Source organism: Ostrinia nubilalis, chromosome 7, assembly GCF_963855985.1.
Source record: "Ostrinia nubilalis chromosome 7, ilOstNubi1.1, whole genome shotgun sequence".
Taxonomy (NCBI): domain Eukaryota; kingdom Metazoa; phylum Arthropoda; class Insecta; order Lepidoptera; family Crambidae; genus Ostrinia; species Ostrinia nubilalis.
The window spans coordinates 12,892,506-12,913,143 of NC_087094.1; the positions used below are offsets into that span (position 1 = coordinate 12,892,506).

The 20,638-nt window shown below is 40.3% G+C and overlaps 1 protein-coding gene across 1 annotated transcript; it reads right to left on the reverse strand.

The window, feature by feature from the left end:
• Positions 1–337: 337 nt before the first annotated feature.
• On the reverse strand, positions 338–19,887 carry LOC135073355 (TBC domain-containing protein kinase-like protein). The gene is made up of 13 exons (XM_063967506.1): positions 19,541–19,887; positions 18,979–19,231; positions 12,708–12,924; positions 11,996–12,258; positions 11,511–11,754; positions 10,714–10,875; positions 9,306–9,483; positions 7,958–8,164; positions 7,530–7,717; positions 6,950–7,033; positions 6,444–6,568; positions 5,601–5,772; positions 338–3,563 (listed from the first exon to the last, which is right to left on the reverse strand). The coding sequence occupies exons 1-13, from the start codon at positions 19,737–19,739 to the stop codon at positions 3,417–3,419; spliced, it is 2,439 nt and encodes an 812-aa protein (XP_063823576.1). The 5' UTR covers positions 19,740–19,887; the 3' UTR covers positions 338–3,416.
• Between the last annotated feature and the right edge of the window lie 751 nt (positions 19,888–20,638).

The following is a 20,638-nucleotide window of genomic DNA, read 5'->3' on the forward strand; positions in this document are numbered from 1 at the left end:
TACAGTAAACTAGTAAGTCATTGAATGCGAACAGTCGGGGGTCGCATAATATTTTTTCATACTAGGGGGTCGTGTCATGAAAAAGATTGAAAAACACTGACCTTTTTTAATCTTCTAAAATAAGCAATATTATGCTAAGTTTCTTTTACCCCTTTTTAACATATTCTGCTAACTGCTATGCTTCAGGATTTTAAAGGTTTCTTATGGAAAAAGTACCCACATTTAAATAATGCCTATTTATTATTCAGGACAAGCTAGCATTATTTTCTTACGCAACTTTAGTGTTTCCAATTTTAGAATTTAATTTTTAGTATAAAATTAATATAATAACAAATCCTGAGTTTAAGATTGATTATATATTTATTTGCATAAAATAAAATAAACTATACAGAAATAAACATTTTTAAATAATTTAAGTATACTTAAATCTATTATTTCTTATAATTTTACAAAATTATGAGTATGTGATGAATAGGTTTTACTATAAAAACTATTGCACAATTTGTATTTTTGCATTACAGATCTGTCCCTCATTTTTAGTGAGGAATAATAACAAATTACCTGCCTTGTGTCACAAAGTAAATGGAAGAATCCATCAGAAGCAGTTTTCAATGCCAGCCTGAACTTTAAGGCCGGCGATACATGGACAGCTCGAGCAGTTAGTCAGTGATCAACATACACGGACCGCTCTTGCAGTCAAGAGTCAACATCTTGAAGCTGCCAGTGATAACTGCTCGAGCAGTTGGTATTAACTGCTCGACAAATCACAAGCACGCGCGCCCTGGAATGAAGAAAGTGGGCGGAGGTAACTGCGCGAGAGCTGTCGACAGCTCGAGCAGTCAGTGTATGGCTGGCGACTGCTTGACCGCACGATTCAAAATTCAAAATTCACCGTGCTGCCGACCGTTTATTCCCGATGTCCCCCACTATTTGTCCACCACTGGTGGACATCGAGAAAAAAAGTTGCAATGTCCACCAGTGGGGGACAGCGCTACTGAAATCTTCCCGTTGGGCCCTACTGGTGGACACTGAGAAGAAATGAGTTGCTCTGTCCCTCAGTGGTGGACATCGAAACCAAAAAAGTTCCGTTGTCCTCCACTATTATATTTGTGTTCATGAATACAAACATTTTAAGTAAATCTTATACTAATAATTATAATACATACATTTTTAAAGCATTTTTATTATAGTTTACAACAATCCTTATTTATACTGACGCCCCTAGGAAGTGTGCGTTAATCGGAACGGTTTTGTCATTTTTAATTTTCCAAGTACCCACAATGTTCATGTTATCAGAAATTATTGTGTCTGTAATGTTACTATTTTGCACTTAATATCTGTAATAATGTCGGAAATTGCAGGATCTAGTTCACGACAAATTGAAAAAGTTTACAATAGGAAAGGTGGGATGTTAAAAAACTGAGAATTATATTTGATATCAACGAATTAAAAAAAATAATTTTTAATTATCACGAAAACAAAACAAATAGTGGGGGACAACGGAACTTTTTTGGTTTCGATGTCCACCACTGAGGGACAGAGCAACTCATTTCTTCTCAGTGTCCACCAGTAGGACCCAACGGGAAGATTTCAGTAGCGCTGTCCCCCACTGGTGGACATTGCAACTTTTTTTCTCAATGTCCACCAGTGGTGGACAAATAGTGGGGGACATCGGGAATAAACGCTGCCGACCACCCGAATCAGTTGCAACTGCTCGAGCGGTTCGTGTATGTGCGTCCATAGAACTCTGCAGTTCACTGTGCAGTCGCAGATTGAAACTGTCGACCCTGACTGCTTCAAGCAGTCCGTGTATTGCCGGCCTAAGATAGCAATTTGAATTTGAGTAGTGACACCACCAATCAAGTCCCAAGACATTGGTTTTGTTTACCATAGATTTTTGACGACACTTCAATTGACTATTTCTTGATTTTAATCAAAACAACTAAAAACCCAATTTTTCAGTTAGTTCAAAACCGCCTAATCTAAAGGAATCTTTAATTTAGAACAAAATATTATTACTCATTATTTTCATTTCAATTCAAGAACTTAGTCATTGTTATTTATAGTAGTGTTACTATAATATCAACAAATTACATTTATCAAAGCGACATGATAACATTTATCGCTAATTTTCTAAATAAACGGAAAATCATCAATGACACTGCGCGGTACCTTACCTACTTAGATAGTCGAGGAAGATAAAAAAATAATGTATGTTAGTTTCAAAGACTCAACGACCGCTCGACTCTTGTGGTGAACCAACTGGTAACACAATCATAAGCTTACCACGAGAGGTTAACGGGATACAAATTGCTTTTTTGTTATACCGCCAAACTAATTTTTCTGCATAACCCGAAGGTAAACTGGTCGAGAATGCCCTTATGGCATTGGTTCTCAAAGTGGGGACAGCCCCCCAGGGGAGGCGCAAAGGGCGCGGCTGCTCGATACGACCAAGGCGGATTTTTTTGTATGGTCGAAAAGGGCTCGTCTCAAATAAGTTAGAGAACCCCTGCTTTATGGTATTAAGTTTGCCTTATGTTAAAATTTTGGCATAAGTATAAATAAATAATACTCTTGAAAAAAAAAGGAGCAAACCAATAATGACGCGAACAAAACTGCTCCAAACGCGTTTTGGTGTAAAATATCCACATAGCAAAATTCCAATTCAAAACATTTAATCATGCTGATGATTTGCTTACTAAAAACTTTTTGCAAGCCAAATTACTTTTCAAGTAAATTGAATTAGCATAGAAGTGACGTCATAGGTTCCTATGCTTTACATAAAAGTCTATGTGGGAAGGCACTTTTTAACAGCAAAAGTTTTTCATAAAAAGACATGTCAATTAATTGGTGGTCTCATCACACACGACTGTTATAAGTCATACTATTATTATGAGGCATGAGGGCAATAGGGATGTTTCCTGGGTAAAAAAGCAAGAGCTTTAATTAGTCCGTCATTTAACTTATCAAAAAATACTTGACACGTATTTTTCATTTTTTCAATCTAATGAAAATTTAAAGAGATCAAGCGCGCCAAAGTTCTTAGGATGAGGCCCGTGACGTCAATGAGTGCTTAAAAATGCAACACTTTGTGACGTCGCGCGGAACTTCAACGCACCATAACTTGTAATTATTTGTTTGATTGACAATTAAAAATATATGTGTCCAATATTTTTTGATAATTAATGGACGGACTACAAAAATTTTTTTAGGAAACTAGGCTATTCAAATTCATCCCAAGTGCCTTCTAGAGCCATTTCGCGGGTTTAATAAAGTAGTAACTCCTAAAGTAGCCAAAAAGTTGGAACGCGTCTTTGTTACAATTGGAATAAGGTTGTGTAATCAAGTTTTTGCCCATGGGTGTCACGAAATATTTGACGCTGACTGACAGTGACTGTACCTAATCTCTAACCGTTTTACGTTTTGTCCGTGTGTCCGCGGTTGCCCCTCGCGACTGGCTGGGGCGTGGTGAAGAGAGAAGGCACGTGCGACTGCAGTGCGTGGACGCCGCCGTGCAGTATGCACACGCGACCCACCCCGCACTTTACTAAGTAGTCGCTGAACTGAAACAAAATTACCGTTGGTGGTTCTGTCCGACATTCGGTACACTAAAGCTGAGTTGCACTACCAAACTTTGACCGTATCTTAAACGATAACCGGCGATGTTTGTAAGGGGTTAGACAGATTTTTGACGTGTTACAAAGTAAGATGGTGCAACCCAGCCTTAGGGATCTTTCCGACAGAGACATTCTCGAACACGAACACATCCCGTTTCCCGCAAATAACCAAATCGATGGAATTTGGAATTCGGTTTTGTCATTAAACTGGGCCAGTATTCAGATTCATATCAGACACAGCCCCGCGGACGAGGAAGACCCCGAATTACAGGATGTCTGTAATCAATAACGCCCTTAAAGAAGCCCAACTTAACAGTGAGACAACCCAGGACCGAGCCCCCTGGAGACGCATGACGCGGAGGGCCGACCCCAAATAAAATGGGAATGGGCCAGGCAAAGAAGAAGTATTCAGATTCATATAATTATGTTTAATAGAAGTGTTCCACTAGCAGCTTCCTGCATATTTTTTACGGTGTAAACGGGATATAGCGAGATGCAGTAATGCGGGATCCGATAACTTAATGAAAACCTATTTATTTATACGCGTTCTAAATCGGGTATGAGTATGACGCGTGGTTTTTTAAAGGGCACTATTAAAAAGTAATCAAAGATGATATTTTGTCACGTTTGTGTTTCGCCGTGTGTTTTGAATATAATAATCTAACCAAACTTTCCTCGATTATGACAGCAATAAATAAATATTTACTGGTTCTAATAATTTTCGGGCTTTTTTCGGGTCCGTGGCCGAGTCCCCCAGTATTTGACGCACCCGTGGTGGACGCCCCCGATTTAAATAAATTTAATATCATATTTTTTTCGGCTTTTGCACTAAGTACAGTCAACGAAAAAAGTTTCACAAGCTAATTATTATACTAAACTATGCATGTTTGACGCTATTTATGCAATATGGGAGCAAAATTTTAACCCAAAATCAGCAGTAGTAAGAAACAAAAAACTTTTGTAGAAATTATTTTCATTTCATTAGATTCATTTTTGTGTTTAATTCTACTGGCCTAATAAATATTTATTCGTTTATAAACATTTTTGTGCCTGACTGTACATTTGATTAAAAATTGCTTCAAATCGAATTTAACTGACCGGGGGCGTCGACCACGGGTGCGTCGAAAACTGGGGGACTCGGCCACGGACCCCTTTTTTCTTCTTCTTATCTTAATACATAACTGTTTATCGAGAGGGCGATATTTTATGATACTTAAATTAAAATTTTAAAATAAACAAAATAAGTAGCATTCAACCTTCACTTGCCTAAGTTTATTTCAAACGTCATTTCACTATTATTTCAGTTGATAAATGTATAAATGTCCCTTACATGACCTTATTTTCTTTCGAAAACACTTTTTCTGTTGTTACCAGCGATGACGCGTAGGTACTTTTACGTAAATGATAAGGATAAATGTTTAGGTTTTATTTAAAATGCTATTTGTTCTAACAGGCATAGGTAAGTAAAATAAGGCCTAATACTTATGGTTTAGGATTAAAATTTTATTCATAAAGTGACACCGAGGGTGTTTTTAAGTCTCGGGGTTCAATTCCTACCTGGGAAAATGCACTTAAAAAAACAGATAATGCAGCTTTTAGCTGCGAGTGTTATTTTAGTTTTTTTCACAATTTCTATTGTTTCAGATTTTACTTTCTCAATTGTTATAGGGACGTCATAATTGACCAATTTAAAAGGGCTAAGCCTTTAAAGGGCTCCATATTGTCACTACAAATTGAACCTTATCATAAATTGTCAAAAGGTCGAAAAGCGATGAAAATTTTCAATACATTGTGCCCTTTAGAAGGAAGTAAGGCCCAGTTTCCACCAAGGTGGAGCGGAGCGGAGAAATGTTTTGAACAACCAATCATTTCATTTAGATTTAGTGAAATTATTGAAAGAATGAAATCTGATCAGTTATTCAAAACATTTTTCCGCTTCGCTCCGCCTTAGTGGAAACTGGGCCTAAAGGGTTTAAAACATACCAGTTGAGCAGTTTCGTCTTCAGCCGACGCCACGACGACAGTCTTCTTAAGTTTCATGGATTCCTGAATGACCCTCTGAGGATGCAGCCCGAGGGAACGCAACTCGAGTTGGCCGAGGTGCACCCCACTGTACGGGACGTTTATGCTGCCCTCTATGCAGCTTTTGTCGTAACTAGAGTTGGGAAATTAGAATTCTGTTAAGTTTCATTTAAAAACAGTGCAAGTGTTGTTATGAATAAAAAAATACAATACTGTTTAAGGCCCAGAACAGACGGTGAAACACAACTGCAACGAAACTGCAACTGCTAGTTACTTTTGAGTTGCATCTAAGTTTCTGCCATAGCGTCCGTTGAGAGACCACACATGACGCGACCAGTTTGAAACTTTCAGTTTCAGTTTCATTCATAAGAATCATCAGAAAGTTGCAGTTTCGTTGCAGTTGCGTTTCACCGTCTGTTCTGGGCCTAAGTGACTGTTGAATATGAATAAGGCTAGTTCAGATGAAAAAAGAAACTTATAAAGCCTGGTCCGTGAGCACGTAGAATTTTGTCCAATGACCCCAAGCTACCCATCCTTATCGCTCGCGCGTAATTATGGGGTCATTGGACAAAATTCTACGTGCTCACGGACCAGGCTTTAGAAGAGCGACAATAATAGATTGGGTTACATTGTATTACCAGTGTTGAATGCCTGCAATCTGTGGGCGGACGGTGCAACATTTGTATGTACTCTTTGTACAGATTTGGATTTATAGTCTTTTTCAGAATTATACACAGCTTTTCCATCTGAACAAAAATAGAATTACACAGTTTAAAATTAATATCGAATTGATATAATACTTACAGCAAATTCGATCGTATGTCGATGACGCAACACTTCTCTTGGCACACCAGTGAAAAGAAATCTGAGAGGCTAATCCGTGGACATATTTCGGTGAACAGGACTTCCATTGGAATTTCCACTATATCCTAAAAAAATGTTTAATTGAATAATTTGTCCCAGCAAAGATCAGCCAAATATCCCTCACATAATTATAGTACAAAGAAAAGAGACTTGTTCATATGTATGTGCCAACCCACGAAGCCACGATAGCCGAACGGTGAAGGGGTCGGACTGGCCAACTCGTGATCCGGGGAACGCGGGTTCGGTCCCCGCCGCCGCTCGACTATTGTGGTGAGCTCACTCGTGACACAAGCATATTTAGCTTAGTACGAGGGGCTAACGGGAGTATTAGTAATTTGTGTAACAACAAATTACTAATAATCTTTATTAAAAAAAAAAAAACCCGCTGGCAGTAGTTGAAATATTAATATTTAACTTCACACTTCACTTCGACAGAAATTACTTACCATAGGGTCTTTCACAACTGGCTCATTTGTAAACCTTCTATAGCTGATACTTCTTGGTGAACTTCGGCACATTTCAATGGATTCCTGACAACCAAATAAATAAATACTTTAGAAATGGTAAGATCCAATTTTATCAAGCTGACGATCACATAAACTTCATTCAAATTAAGACTATAACATTCGTATTTCCGTATCCGTAACGCTCAGCTTTAGATAGAGCTCTGCGATTGGTTTGTGTTGCCCTGTGCATCCACGCACACTGGGAGACCTCATAGTAATGTTTGTGACATATAACGAATCCCGCGCGCAAACGCGTTGTCAGTGTGTTGTGCCGCGCGTGTTTTCTTTACAAACTGTGGTACTTGCATATTATAATGATTTAATCTGTCGTCCCGCGTACCGCGGTGGAGTGCGGTGCAGTGTGATAATCGCCTTAGTTGCCAACAATTACTTTGAAAAATGAAAGAGAGAAAGAGTCTTTTAGCTGATTTTGGGATAAGACTTAGACAGATTAAAGGTACCAACTCGACAGTCACTCGAAAGCAAAAGAGTATAAAAATATTCTTCATTTAAAACTCACCTTAACACACTCCCCTATATCAATCTCCGGTAAGTCCGAGAATAGTAATATGCACTCGTTGAACCCTGAGCTTAGTAGCGTGTCTCGCAACTGCCTGAGGATCCCTACTCCCATAAACAACGGTAGGGATGGTCCTTCCACTAACAAAGCGTCCCATAAGTGCACTATTTTGTGCAACGGGAACACATCTGAAATGTAATTTTAGTAATTAGTACTCATATAATTGAGGAGATGAGATGTTATTCAGCATTAAAATGATTTAGAGATATTTTCATTTAAAACATTTGATGTAATTACTGTCATTTATCCGGCTCGAAGGACCAAATTTTTTTAGTATGCAAATTAGATCAAAATTGAATATGCATTAACAATATTCTTCAATGATAATGTAACTAAAGAAATAAAGACTAATAGGTAATCATACTCACGTGAAAACATAGTCAAGAACCAAGGTATAGCGAAGAGTTCTGGCACGAAATTGATCTCGTGGAGATGCGAAGCAAGCACCGGCTCGTGGAAGGCCGCCATTTGCCAGAACTTGGCCAAGTACTCCTTGATGACCGCGCTGTTGTCCTTCAGGAAGAACTTGTGAAGGAACTTCGGTACGAACGCTTTGAGGCAGGCGAAGGCGCGCGCTGTAAAAAACAAACTTATGAAAATCATATTAAATGTATTGGATTTCTATGATTATATTAAAATCAAACAGAAATGTTTTGTAGTCATCGCCATCAGGTTACATTTCTCCATTGTAGGAACACGACTCTTTTCAATTTACCAGAGGCGAATGAAGGATAAGGTCTACATTCCCTACCCTTCTGGCCTGATGTTCGCATATTTGTCCATACGTTGCACGGGAAGAGTGGTGGTGGTCCAATTCTACGCCACAGCTACGTCCTTTAGCAGCCGTGCTAGCCGCAGTACTAGTGTAAGCAGTCACGTTTTTAACTGGCCGCTTCAGTGGCACTACTGAAGCAGCAGTAATGCCTATGGACTCAAACATAGTCTCACCTTCCTTACAAAAGTTCAAATACAGGAATGGTGCAGTGAGCAAGTCCAGGCCTTGCCAGTACACATATTGCGGGTGTGTGAGCAGCCAGGCCTTCAGTAGACGTTTCAACGCGCAGTGTCCTACCGCTCCGCTTAGTAACCAGCAGTACTAGTAGCAACAGGGGTTTACAGAACTACACACAGCAGTCTTACCTTCGTTACAAAAGTTCAAGTACAGTAAAGGTGCGGTGAGCGAGTCCAAGCCTTGCCAGTACACATATTGCGGGTGTGTGAGTAGCCAGGCCTTCAGTAGACGTTTCAACGCGCGGTGGCCCGCCGCTCCGCTTAGTAACCAGCAGTATTGGTGGCAACAGGGGATCTATAGACTACACACAGCAGTCTTACCTTCGTTGCAAAAGTTCAAGTACAGGAAAGGTGCGGTGAGCGAGTCCAAGCCTTGCCAGTACACATATTGCGCGTGTGTGAGCAGCTAGGCCTTCAGTAGACGTTTCAACGCGCGGTGGCCCGCCGCTCCGCTTAGTAACCAGCAGTACTAGTAGCAACAGGGGTTTACAGAAGTACACACAGAAGTCTTACCTTCATTACAAAAGTTCAAGTACAGGAAAGGTGCAGTGAGTGAGTCCAAGCCTTGCCAGTACACATATTGCGGGTGTGTGAGCAGCCAGGCCTTCAGTAGACGTTTTAACGCGCGGTGTCCTACCGCTCCGCTTAGTAACCAGCAGTACTGGTGGCAACAGGGGGTCTATAGACTACACACAGCAGTCTTACCTTCGTTACAAAAGTTCAAGTACAGGAATGGTGCGGTGAGTGAGTCCAGGCCTTGCCAGTACACATATTGCGGGTGTGTGAGTAGCCAGGCCTTCAGTAGACGTTTCAACGCGCGGTGGCCCGCCGCTCCGCTCAAAAGCCAACAATACTGGTGGCAGCGGGGGATGTCGACGTCTATCTGGATGGAGAAACACAAAAAGAAATTGGAGGATGCACAAAAAATATGTAACACTTATAGCCGTTTTCACCATCAATCCCTAATTTTTAAGTGACCCCTATGGTAAAACTTAACAGGAATTTTGTTTTCATAGGGGTCACTTAAAAATCAGGGATTGATGGTGAAAAGAATTAGAATAATAAAAACTTTATTTGACACGAAAATAAAAAATAAAAAACAGAACAAAGGGACTTAAAACACATACATAATATGTTACGGTCAAAGTGATAAATGTGAAAATTATGAATAATCGCCGGTTATTATGAATAATTACCTCATGATTTGGTAAATGTGATTAATATGAGGTCATATAAGTGTGTATAAAACTAAATAGGCGGCTTAGGGGTGGCCCAAGGGCCACCCCCGCCGCACCTTAACCTATTTTTCACTTTAAATCACAACATTATGTTATAGGCATCATGGAAAAGTAATATTATGCAAGAAACATTCCACTCATTTTGCCAAATTATATTAAAATATGATATCAAAACGTTCAAAAGTTTGGCTGTACACGAGCACATACCTACATAAGATGTTGTTCTCTTTTATGAAATTTGTTAGTACTAAGGTTGAATTATTAAATAATCACTGTTAAATGTGATTAATTTATCACTTTTACCGCGGTAATTATTCATAATAACCGGTTATTATTAATAATTTTCAATTTATCACATTAACCGTAACACATACACAACATACATACATGTATATTTTTGTGCCAAAAGACGCTGGTTTTCAGCGAAAACGGGCATTAGTTTAACAGATCTAAAGCTAAACTTCCCTAAAAGAATCAAGTAATCGTTGAGAGTAGTTGTGTCCTGATTTAGGATATTCGGTCTCAAATGAGTTGACAAATGTTAAAAAATAATTTAATTATAAATCCGCCAACAAGGCCAGTAGAATTTGAATTGAAATCGGACTTAATCCTAGAAAAGGATTTATTGTTTTAATGGCTTCATTTGTTGCTTACAGTATCGAAAACTGATTTTTATAAGGCCCAGAACAGACGGTGAAACGAAACCGCAACGAAACTGCAACTTTCTGATGAATGAAACTGAAACTGAAAGTTTCAAACTGGTCGCATCATGTGTGGTTTCTCAACGGACGCTATGGCAGAAACTTAGATGCAACTCACGGATGACGGTGAAAGTTGCGTTTCACCGTCTGTTCTGGGCCGAACAATAACCAAACCTGTCTATCAGTCGGCGTCGGCGTTTCCTTGTCGATCCTCTCGTACTGCTCATCAATGTCTCCAACGACCCCCAATAAGGCGGCCCACACGTCCCCTCGCACTAGCGGTGGTATGTCTATCTCTGCCTCTGCCCTGATGTATTGAGCTGTGTGCGGGTAGCCCTGAAAAAGACAAAGGATTTTTCACCCTTTTTAGGATATTTTCCGTGAAGTTTCTCTTTGGCCCAGAACAGACGGTGAAACGCAACTGCAACTGCTAGTTACTTTTGAGTTGCATCTAAGTTTCTGCCATAGCGTCCGTTGAGAGACCACACATGACGCGACCAGTTTGAAACTTTCAGTTTCAGTTTCATTCATAAGAATCATCAGAAAGTTGTAGTTTCGTTGCAGTTGCGTTTCACCATCTGTTCTGGGCCTTTCAGTACACGTCGTAATATGCTACTATTACAAAAATATGCAGACATCAGACATCCTCAATAAATAAGCTACGGGAAATTATCGGTTTTTACTCAAAAAAATCAGAGTTGAAATGATATCTTTTGTTTCATTGTCCCGATCGAGTTAACTGCACACCTGGCAGCCGTGACGTCACATCGACGCTCAGGTGAGTGTCGCATTCTAGCAAGGTGCGCAGTTAGCTTAATTGGGTTGTAGCTATAAAATATGCGATGTACTAAATGATTGTTTAACTACTATTTTTGTTGTATGTCATATTTTTGTTTTATGATTTGTATGAATATTTAAACTAAGGCAGTACAGAGACAGATAAATAACCAGTCAAAGTTAATAACACTTACATGCAGAAGCCTCTGAAACCACAACAGCCTATAGAACTGGTACTCCGTGTCTCTTTCCCTGATTATCTTTGGTAGAGCTACAGCATCATTGTCTTTCTTGCGCTCGTGCATCAACGGGTAGAAGTCGTGAGGAGAGATATGTATGAGCCGTAGTTTTAGCAGGTTCAAGCTGTACTTAGCTATGCGCCTGTCGAATAAGGCGCCAGTCTTTCCTCCTATGGTACAGCCATCAAGTAGGATAGCTCTGTGGAAATAATAAATATTTATTTCACGCGTAATTATATTGCTGTCGCGCTCGCACACTCACTGCGGCAACCCGTCGCACAGTCGCAACAGCAATATAAATACGCGCGAGCGATAAGGATGGGTAGCTTGGGGTCATTGGACGAAATTCTATCTGCTTGGCGACCGGACTTTACAACTCATAATAAGTACTTGACACCTTGTTTTATTAAACAGTAGCCAGTAAAATTTAATAAACTTACATGGGCATAGACAAAATGGGAGGGCTGTTTTTGATCAGACAATTTTTCTTCAGCTCCGCCTGAATGTCTCCGCCTGTCAACTGCCACAGATGATACAGTAGTTGGAGCTTGCATCCCATCAGGCCTCGGGGCTTCTTTAACTCGGCCAACTGCTTGTTGTCAACTTGTGACAAATCCGTTGCGAGTTCAGCAAATGTCGCCCTCTCACTTGGGTATATCTTGAGGCATTTCTCTATAATGTTCTTCAATGAATCTGGCACTTGCTGTAATCATTACAAAAAAGAGATAAAAACCTGTTTATTTAAGTTTTGAAGAAATCAAAAGTAAAATTATTAATGATGTATTGTTGATTTTGTCTCTCATTTCATATTTTGATTATTTGCTTTAACCATACACATAAAATTCTTCCTTATTCCACCAAGAATTAGAAGATGTTTTGCTTGACATTATATTCTAATATGCTGTAATTTATGTTCTTTCATCATCATCATTTCAGCCATAAGACGTCCACTGCTGAACATAGGCCTCCCCTAATGCTTTCCACGTTGATCGATTGGTAGCGGCCGGCGTCCAGCGCCTCCCTGCTACCTTTACGATGTCGTCGGTCCACCTTGTAGGTGGACGTCCCACGCTGCGTTTACCAGTACACGGCCTCCGTTATGTTCTTGATTGAAGCATAAGTCTATTAACGTTAGAATAGCATATCACTTACTTTATAAACTTCATGATAATCATGTTCCCTGGCAATCCTCTCCGCTGGGTTGCCAGCATGAACCAACGTAAGTATCCTTCGCAATATGGGTCCTGGCTTAAGGTTCTGCCACAGCTTGCCAACACACAGCTCTAATAGTATAATGCCAAACGTCCACACATCAGCAGACGGCCCTCCACCGCCTAATATTGTTTCTGGACTGAGATATCTTGGGAGCCTGAAAAGGGATAAAGATAGAAAATTAGTTTTGCTAAAAGAAAAATACAAGGTAAAGGGCTGATAATAATATTTTACACATAGCTCGTAGAGACGATGGCCGTTGGGGCAGAAAAGTTCTCGAGTGGCGACCACGGGCTGGAAGACGTAGCGTGGGCAGGCCTCCTACTAGGTGGACCGACGATCTCGTAAAGGTCGCGGGAAGAGCCTGGATGCGGGCAGCGCAGGACCGTGCATTGTGGAAAACCTTGGAGGAGGCCTTTGTCCAGCAGTGGACGTTATTTGGCTGAAACGACGACTACGATGACGACGAATAATATTTTATCTTTGTCTTTATTGTGTATTTGGTTGACATTGACAGTTTACAATATTGTAACTAATTGTGGGTATACAAATAATAAATCAGTTATGCTTTGACTTGAGTTGATGTTGTATCTTTTAATGGCGACTGAGTAAAATTAAGTGATTGTAGTGAAATATGGCAGCCAATATGGCTCATGTGATGTTTCCTGGACCATTTAACCCCAAGACTGATAAGTGGAGTGAATATAAGGACCGTTTGCTGTGTGCCCTTGATGTGGCAGGGATTGGTAACAATGACCTTGACAAAGCTCGTTCTGTGTTTTTGTCTCAGTGCGGCAAAGAGACTTATTCACTTATTGCGTCGTTATTAGTGCCTATTCGTCCGACGAGTGTGCCTTTTAAAAACATTTTGGAGGTTTTGGACAAATTTTATGAGCCTGAAGTGAATGAAATATTGCAAGCCGGGAAATTTCATAAATGCGTACAATCCAAAGACGAAAGCGTGCAAGAGTTTGTGGCGGCTATCAGTTTATTAGGCGCCCAGTGTAATTTTGCGGATTTGAAACGTCAGTTACGGGATAGACTTGTGTTGGGGGTGCGCGACGAGCGCCTGCGCCGCGAACTATTGAAGGCCAAGGACCTCACGTACGAGTCCGCGGTGCAACAGTGCCTCAACTATCAGGCGACGTTTCACGACATGTATCCTGATCCTGTCATCAACTCAAAGCTAACTCCATCCACGTCAAGCGAGCCAATGGATATTGGTAAAATTCAGTCTGACGACTGTCGACACTGTGCCCGGCGTCATAAAGTGAATGAGCAATGCCCTTTTATGAAGGCTAGGTGTTTCTATTGCAAGAAATATGGACACATTGCGGCTGCTTGTTTAAAGAAAAATGAAAAGGTGCACCAGGTGGGATGTGATTGTGCAGAAGGAGCCAAGGACGATGTGAATGTTGGTTCAGAGCAGATGATGGGTATATACAAGTGCACGGAGAGTTATCGGCCGCCGATTACAGCCGATCTCTTGATTGATGGCGCATCTATTAACATGGAGATAGACTCCGGTGCCTCTCGAACCATCATGCCTGAAGAAACGTACAAGAAGCTTTGGTACACGCCTCCCCCTCTGAAGTCGACGGATGTGAAGCTCGTGACGTGGACCCGTGACCCGTTGAAGGTGTTGGGGGCCACACACGTTCGTGCAAGACTGGGCAATAAAGAAGCTCAGTGTGAACTCTTGGTGGTGTCTGGCAAAGGCCCCTGTCTATTAGGTCGAAACTGGTTTGAAGCCTTGGGCTTAGAAATCTCGGGAATTTGTTGGTCTGACGGTGAGGTAGATAATTTAGTCCGTCAGTTCCCAGATTTATTTAAAGAGACTCTCGGTGAATATAAGGGTCCCGCAATATCGTTGCATGTTCGAGCGGACGCTAATCCTCGTTATTTGAAAGCGCGGCCGGTGCCCTTTCCCTTGAAGCATCAAGTTGAAGAAGAATTGAGGCGCATGATTGATGCCGGTGTTCTCACTCCTGTCAGACATTCAGACTGGGCAACACCGTTGAGGTTGGTGAAGAAAGACGATGGGTCTCTGCGGATTTGTGGAGATTATAGGTCTACGGTCAACCCTGCAATTGAGGTCGATACATACCCACTCCCAGCAGCGGTTGAATCTTTTGTGAAGCTCAGTGGCGGGCGAGTTTTCAGTAAATTGGATTTAAAACTAGCATACCTGCAGCTGAAAGTTGATGAGGACACGGCGAAGCTTTTAACACTCAACACACCGCTGGGATTGATGAAAATGAACAGATTAGCGTTCGGAGTGAATGCAGCGCCCGGCATTTTTCAGAGAGTAATGGCCAATGCACTATCAGGCCTCGAGGGAGTGGCCTGCCTGCTTGATGACGTGGCCGTAGCGGGAAGAAGTCTGACTGAGCACAATGAGCGTTTAGTTGCAGTTCTTAAAAAACTAAACGACTTAGGGTTTCATTTGAATCCGAAAAAGTGTGTATTTGCTACAAACTCAATACACTTTTTAGGCCATATGATTGATGCTGAAGGCTTGCACCCATCGCCCTTGAAAGTCAAGGAAATTAAGGAAAAGCCCGTCCCATCTAATAAAGAGTCTTTGAGAGCGTTCTTAGGCTTGTATAACTTTTATGAGAAGTTTATCCCGGGCAAATCAACAATACTGGAACCGTTGTATCGACTATTGGAGGCAAAAAGACCCTGGTCTTGGGGTGAAGCCGAGAATACATCATTCGAGCGAGCAAAAGAACTGTTGTCTTCTGATTTGACTCTGGTTAATTATGAACTTGACAGGGAATTATTACTTATTTGTGACTCTTCCAGCTATGGCGTAGGGGCTATTATTGCTCATGTGATGGATGACGGTACGGAGAGACCTATCATGATGGCTTCTAGGACGCTGCAGCCGCATGAAAGAAGATATGGGCAAATAGATAAAGAGGCCTTAGCCATAGTTTTTGGATTGACTAAATTTCACGAGTTTTTGGCAGGTCGCAAATTTTGTATTATTACGGACCATAAGCCGTTGTTGGGATTGTTTAACCCAAAGAAACTCATACCGGATCAGATTTCGCCGCGAATGTTACGTTGGGCATTAAAATTGAGTGCTTACGAGTATGATATTCAGTATAGACCTGGGAAATCTTTGGGCAATGCAGACGCCTTAAGCCGATGGACAGCTGATGCGACTGCGGTGGACATTGAAAAGCCCGTTAGAGAAGTATTATTACTCGAAGACCAACCAGAAGGATGGAATCTTGATGCGTGCACGATCTCAAGAGAAACGAAAAGAGATACGCTCTTACAGAAGGTGTTATTCCACGTTCTTCACGGTTGGCCGCGTTCTAACATAGATCCTGAGTTGCAGCTATTTTGGACGAGAAGGGAGGCTCTTTCACACAGTAAAGGGTGTTTACTGTGGTGCAACAGAGTAATCGTGCCTATGTCACTCCAGAGTGACGTACTGAAAATATTGCACGCCCCACACGCAGGCATAGTTCAAACTAAGGCGTATGCAAGAGGATACGTCTGGTGGCCGGCAATGGATCAGCAGATTGAACGGCAAGTGGCGGAATGTGAGCAGTGCCAGATGGTGAGAAACAACCCACCGCGAGACCCGCAAACTTGGATTATACCTGAAAAGCCTTGGAGCCGCGTTCATGTTGATTTCGCTGGGCCATTCCAAGGCAAAACATTTCTAGTTTTGATCGATAGTTACAGCAAGTGGTTTGAGGCTGAGATTATGCCTTCAATGGCCAGTGAGGCAGTGATTGCAAGTTTACGGAGAATATTTGCTTCTCAGGGTTTGCCGGATGTCTTGGTCTCAGATAATGGCAGGAATTTCACTTCTAGAGAATTTAATACATTCTTGAGGAATAATGGGATTAAGCACTTGTATTCCCCACCTTATCATCCCGCATCAAATGGCCAAATTGAGAGGGCCATTCAGACATTTAAAAACAAACTTAGGAAAATGGCCGAGGAGAGCAGACCTTGGTCAGAAAAATTGCCTAAAGTCTTGTATGCAATGAGAACTGTACCGAACAGTTGCACTAATAAGACACCTGCAGAAATGTTAAACGGACGCCGGTATAGAACAGCCGTGTCGTCCCTGCACCCGGACACAACCCCAACTAATGCCGATGAGCAGCTGGAGGCGGCGGCACAGCGCACACCATCTCGGACCTTTGTTGTTGATCAGCCAGTATTGGCTCGTATGTATGGGCCAGGCGAGAAATGGCAGAGAGCAGTGATCGAGATGGTAGAAGGTCCCAGCGCTTATTTAGTAAGGACGGAAGATGGTGAGCTACATCGTCGTCATGTGGATCAGTTGGTTGGACGAGCAGTTGCAACGGAACCAAGACCTGCTTCTGTGAGACAAACACAGGCGTCGAGTTCTACATCAACATCTTCCGACCCTCCTATTGTCCTTCCCCCACCTGAACAGTGTAGTCCAGTCATTATAGTAAGTTCACCTCGGAATTCGAGATACCCAGCTATAAGTCTGTAAATACGTGTATATTGACACCCTAAAAGTTGTCTCAAAACCTACATATGGTAGGGTGTAAGCAACTATTAAATTTCAAGGTCAACGGTCACAAAAATCGGTTTTTTGCGCTTTTTTTAGAAATATCTCATTTCCTGTGGGTTTTTTGCTATTTGTATTTATTATCAATATTGTAGAATACTAAATTCTCTACAAATTTTGTTTAAAAACTTTTTTTATACGGTGAACCGTTTTCGAGATAGAGGGCGGAGAGCGCGCCGTCACTGCATCACTTCAGGTCTACTTAAGCGGTTTAGATTTTTCATACAAAAGGATTTTCCCGCTAATTCCTGTGGGAATTTCGGGAATTCCTTGTTGTAACTAAGCTTTGAGTTTACTAAGGTACCTACATGCCAAATTTCAAGCGTCTAACTTCCGTTAAGCGTTTAGATTTTTCAAACAAAAGGATTTTCCCGCTAATTCCTGTTCCCGTGGGAATTCCTAAGTATACTATAACCTGCCCAGGTGTATGAAGAATAATTGTACCAAGTTTCGTTAAAATCCGTCGAGTAGTTTTTGTTTCTATAAGGATCATACAGACGGACAGAATTCTATACATGAAATATATTTTCAAAATAACTATCAGGGGGTGATTAGTGATCGATACTGATGCCAAAAATGCAATCAGTAAAATTTTTGTCTCTGTCTGTCCGTCTGTATGTTCCTTATAGAAACAAAAACTACTCGACGGATTTTAACGAAACTTGGTACAATTATTCTTCATACACCTGGGCAGGTTATAGTTTACTTAGGAATTCCCACGGGAACAGGAATTAGCGGGAAAATCCTTTTGTATGAAAAATCTAAACGCTTAACGGAAGTTAGACGCTTGAAATTTGGCATGTAGGTACCTTAGTAAACTTAAAGCTTATTTACAACAAGTAATTACCGAAATTCCCACGGGAATTAGCGGGAAAATCCTTTTGTATGAAAAACCTAAACCGCTTAAGTTGACCTGAAGTGATGCAGTGACCGCGCGCTCTCCGCCCTCTATCTCGAAAACGGTTCACCGTATAAAAAAATTTTTTAAACAAAATTTGTAGAGAATTTAGTATTCTACAATATTGATAATAAATACAAATAGCAAAAAACCCATAGGAAATGAGATATTTCCAAAAAAAGCGCAAAAAACCGATTTGTGTGACCTTTGACCTTAAAATTTAATAGTTGCTTACACCCTACCATATGTAGGTTTTGAGACAACTTTTAGGGTGTCAATATACAAGTATTTACAGACTTACAGCTGGGTATCTCTAATTCCGAGATTCTTACCTAATTTAAGCTTAAATGACTGGACTAGTGGCCAGACATTATTGGCATTCCAATGACTGATTAATTAATTATCTTTGTTTAATTAAGTGAATTCTTTAGTTTTGTTTTGTCTTTTGATTATGGTGGAAAGGTATATTGTGTATTTGGTTGACATTGACAGTTTACAATATTGTAACTAATTGTGGGTATACAAATAATAAATCAGTTATGCTTTGACTTGAGTTGATGTTGTATCTTTTAGTCTTGAACTAAGCGTAAATATAGTTATTAGCTGCATAGAATGGAAAATTGCGCTTTTGGTGTTGTATTTAATTAATATTATTACTAACTTAGTGCTTAGGCAATTATTAAACAAGATAACAATTCATTAATAGTCTTATTACTCTGAATATAGTTCAAACAACATACCCCAATGGAAATGACACTTCCTTCCCACTTTTGGTCATATAGTACAATCCGTAGTTAAACAGTTTCACTCTACCGTTACTGTCCAACAGGATATTGTCCGCAGAAAGGGTCCTGTGGGTGATATCTTGTTCATGCAGGAACTTTAAGGCATTTGCTATTTGCAAACCAATATTTGTAATTTCTCCAAATGAAAACTTAGACTTTACTTCAACCAGGGATTTTCCAATTACTTCTGCTACGACAATGATTCTCTCTGAAAGTTAAGTTGAACAAAATCAGTTTAAGCAATTTTGTGAATGCACAAGATTGATTGAAGATTGCAGTATTGATTAACTTGCAATGTTGCTGATATCTTACTGACTAAATTATAAATAAGCGACTCTAATCGCTAAGTGACTTTCATAAATCAATATTAAATTCTACTTTTATTTATTTATTTTTAATAACTTATTTCTACTGACATGCATAGTACATGATAGGAATAAGTTGTGTATACCGAGGAAATCGAATAGGCAATTGAAACGCCCACATCGGACCGTAGATAAATTGTTTTGAAACTCACCATGTTTGCCCCTGATAACATCCAGGTAAGTGCACAAATTGGGGTGTTCCAAGTGTAGCAGGCGCTGCGCCCTGCCCAGTATCGTCACGGAACTAGGCGTAAGAGGCAGCCCGTTACTGCCGCACGTCTCACCCGGGTGGTTCTTCGCGAAGAAGGTACAAGCAGCGAACTTGTAATCATCCTCGTTTTCATCAGGCATATTGGGCACTACTTTTTGACTGATTGTAAATGTACAAACAGATTAACACAGTTGGTTGTAGTTTTAATATTTTGTAATACTATTTAACTATTATTTTTCAGGGGTGTTTGCATTCTAATTCGATTTTAACAAGTAAAAATAAAAATGAATGTTTGTTGATCGTAACAATGACAAATGACAATGACATTAATCAACGTCAATCAACGTCAATTACTTTTGGTTCGATTCTTTTGCAGGCAAAGGTATTAATGGAAGTACCTAATACAAATAATTTAAGACTTGGCTGTATAGCATTGCCTCCTTTGCCTTTTCCTGCAAAAGGATGAATCGAATAAAAAAAATGACTGAGGTTAGTGATGTGCTAACTCGGATATAACACATCTCGAGTTAATTAGATTTGCGATTTATGTGCTCGATTTATGTAACTCAAGTTAACTGGATGAAACTGACTGAGTAAATGATTTGTTTTGTTTCAATCAATGTAATGACTCAACTTCTTAACCAATTTTAAAGGTCCCGTTAATTTATTTAAAACAATAACTTATTAATATCACGAAAAGATAACAATAACCGGTACACCAAAAATAATCTCAAATCTGCAATTTTGTGACGTTATATTGCAATAATTATATAACCAATTAAAAAACTTGAATCATAGAGAATTCAACTCGAGTTAACTCCAGCTAAAGTCAACTCAAGATAACTCGAGTACAAATCGAATTGTTGACTGACAGTGACACATCACATCACTATCGGAGCTTAATAGGGATGGGCAAATGGAAAAAAATATCGATATTTATCGTATCGATATTTTTCAAATATATCGATATATATCACCCAAGAAATATCGATATTTCGATATATCAATATTTTTTGCGCATTGCAATAGGGATGTTTCC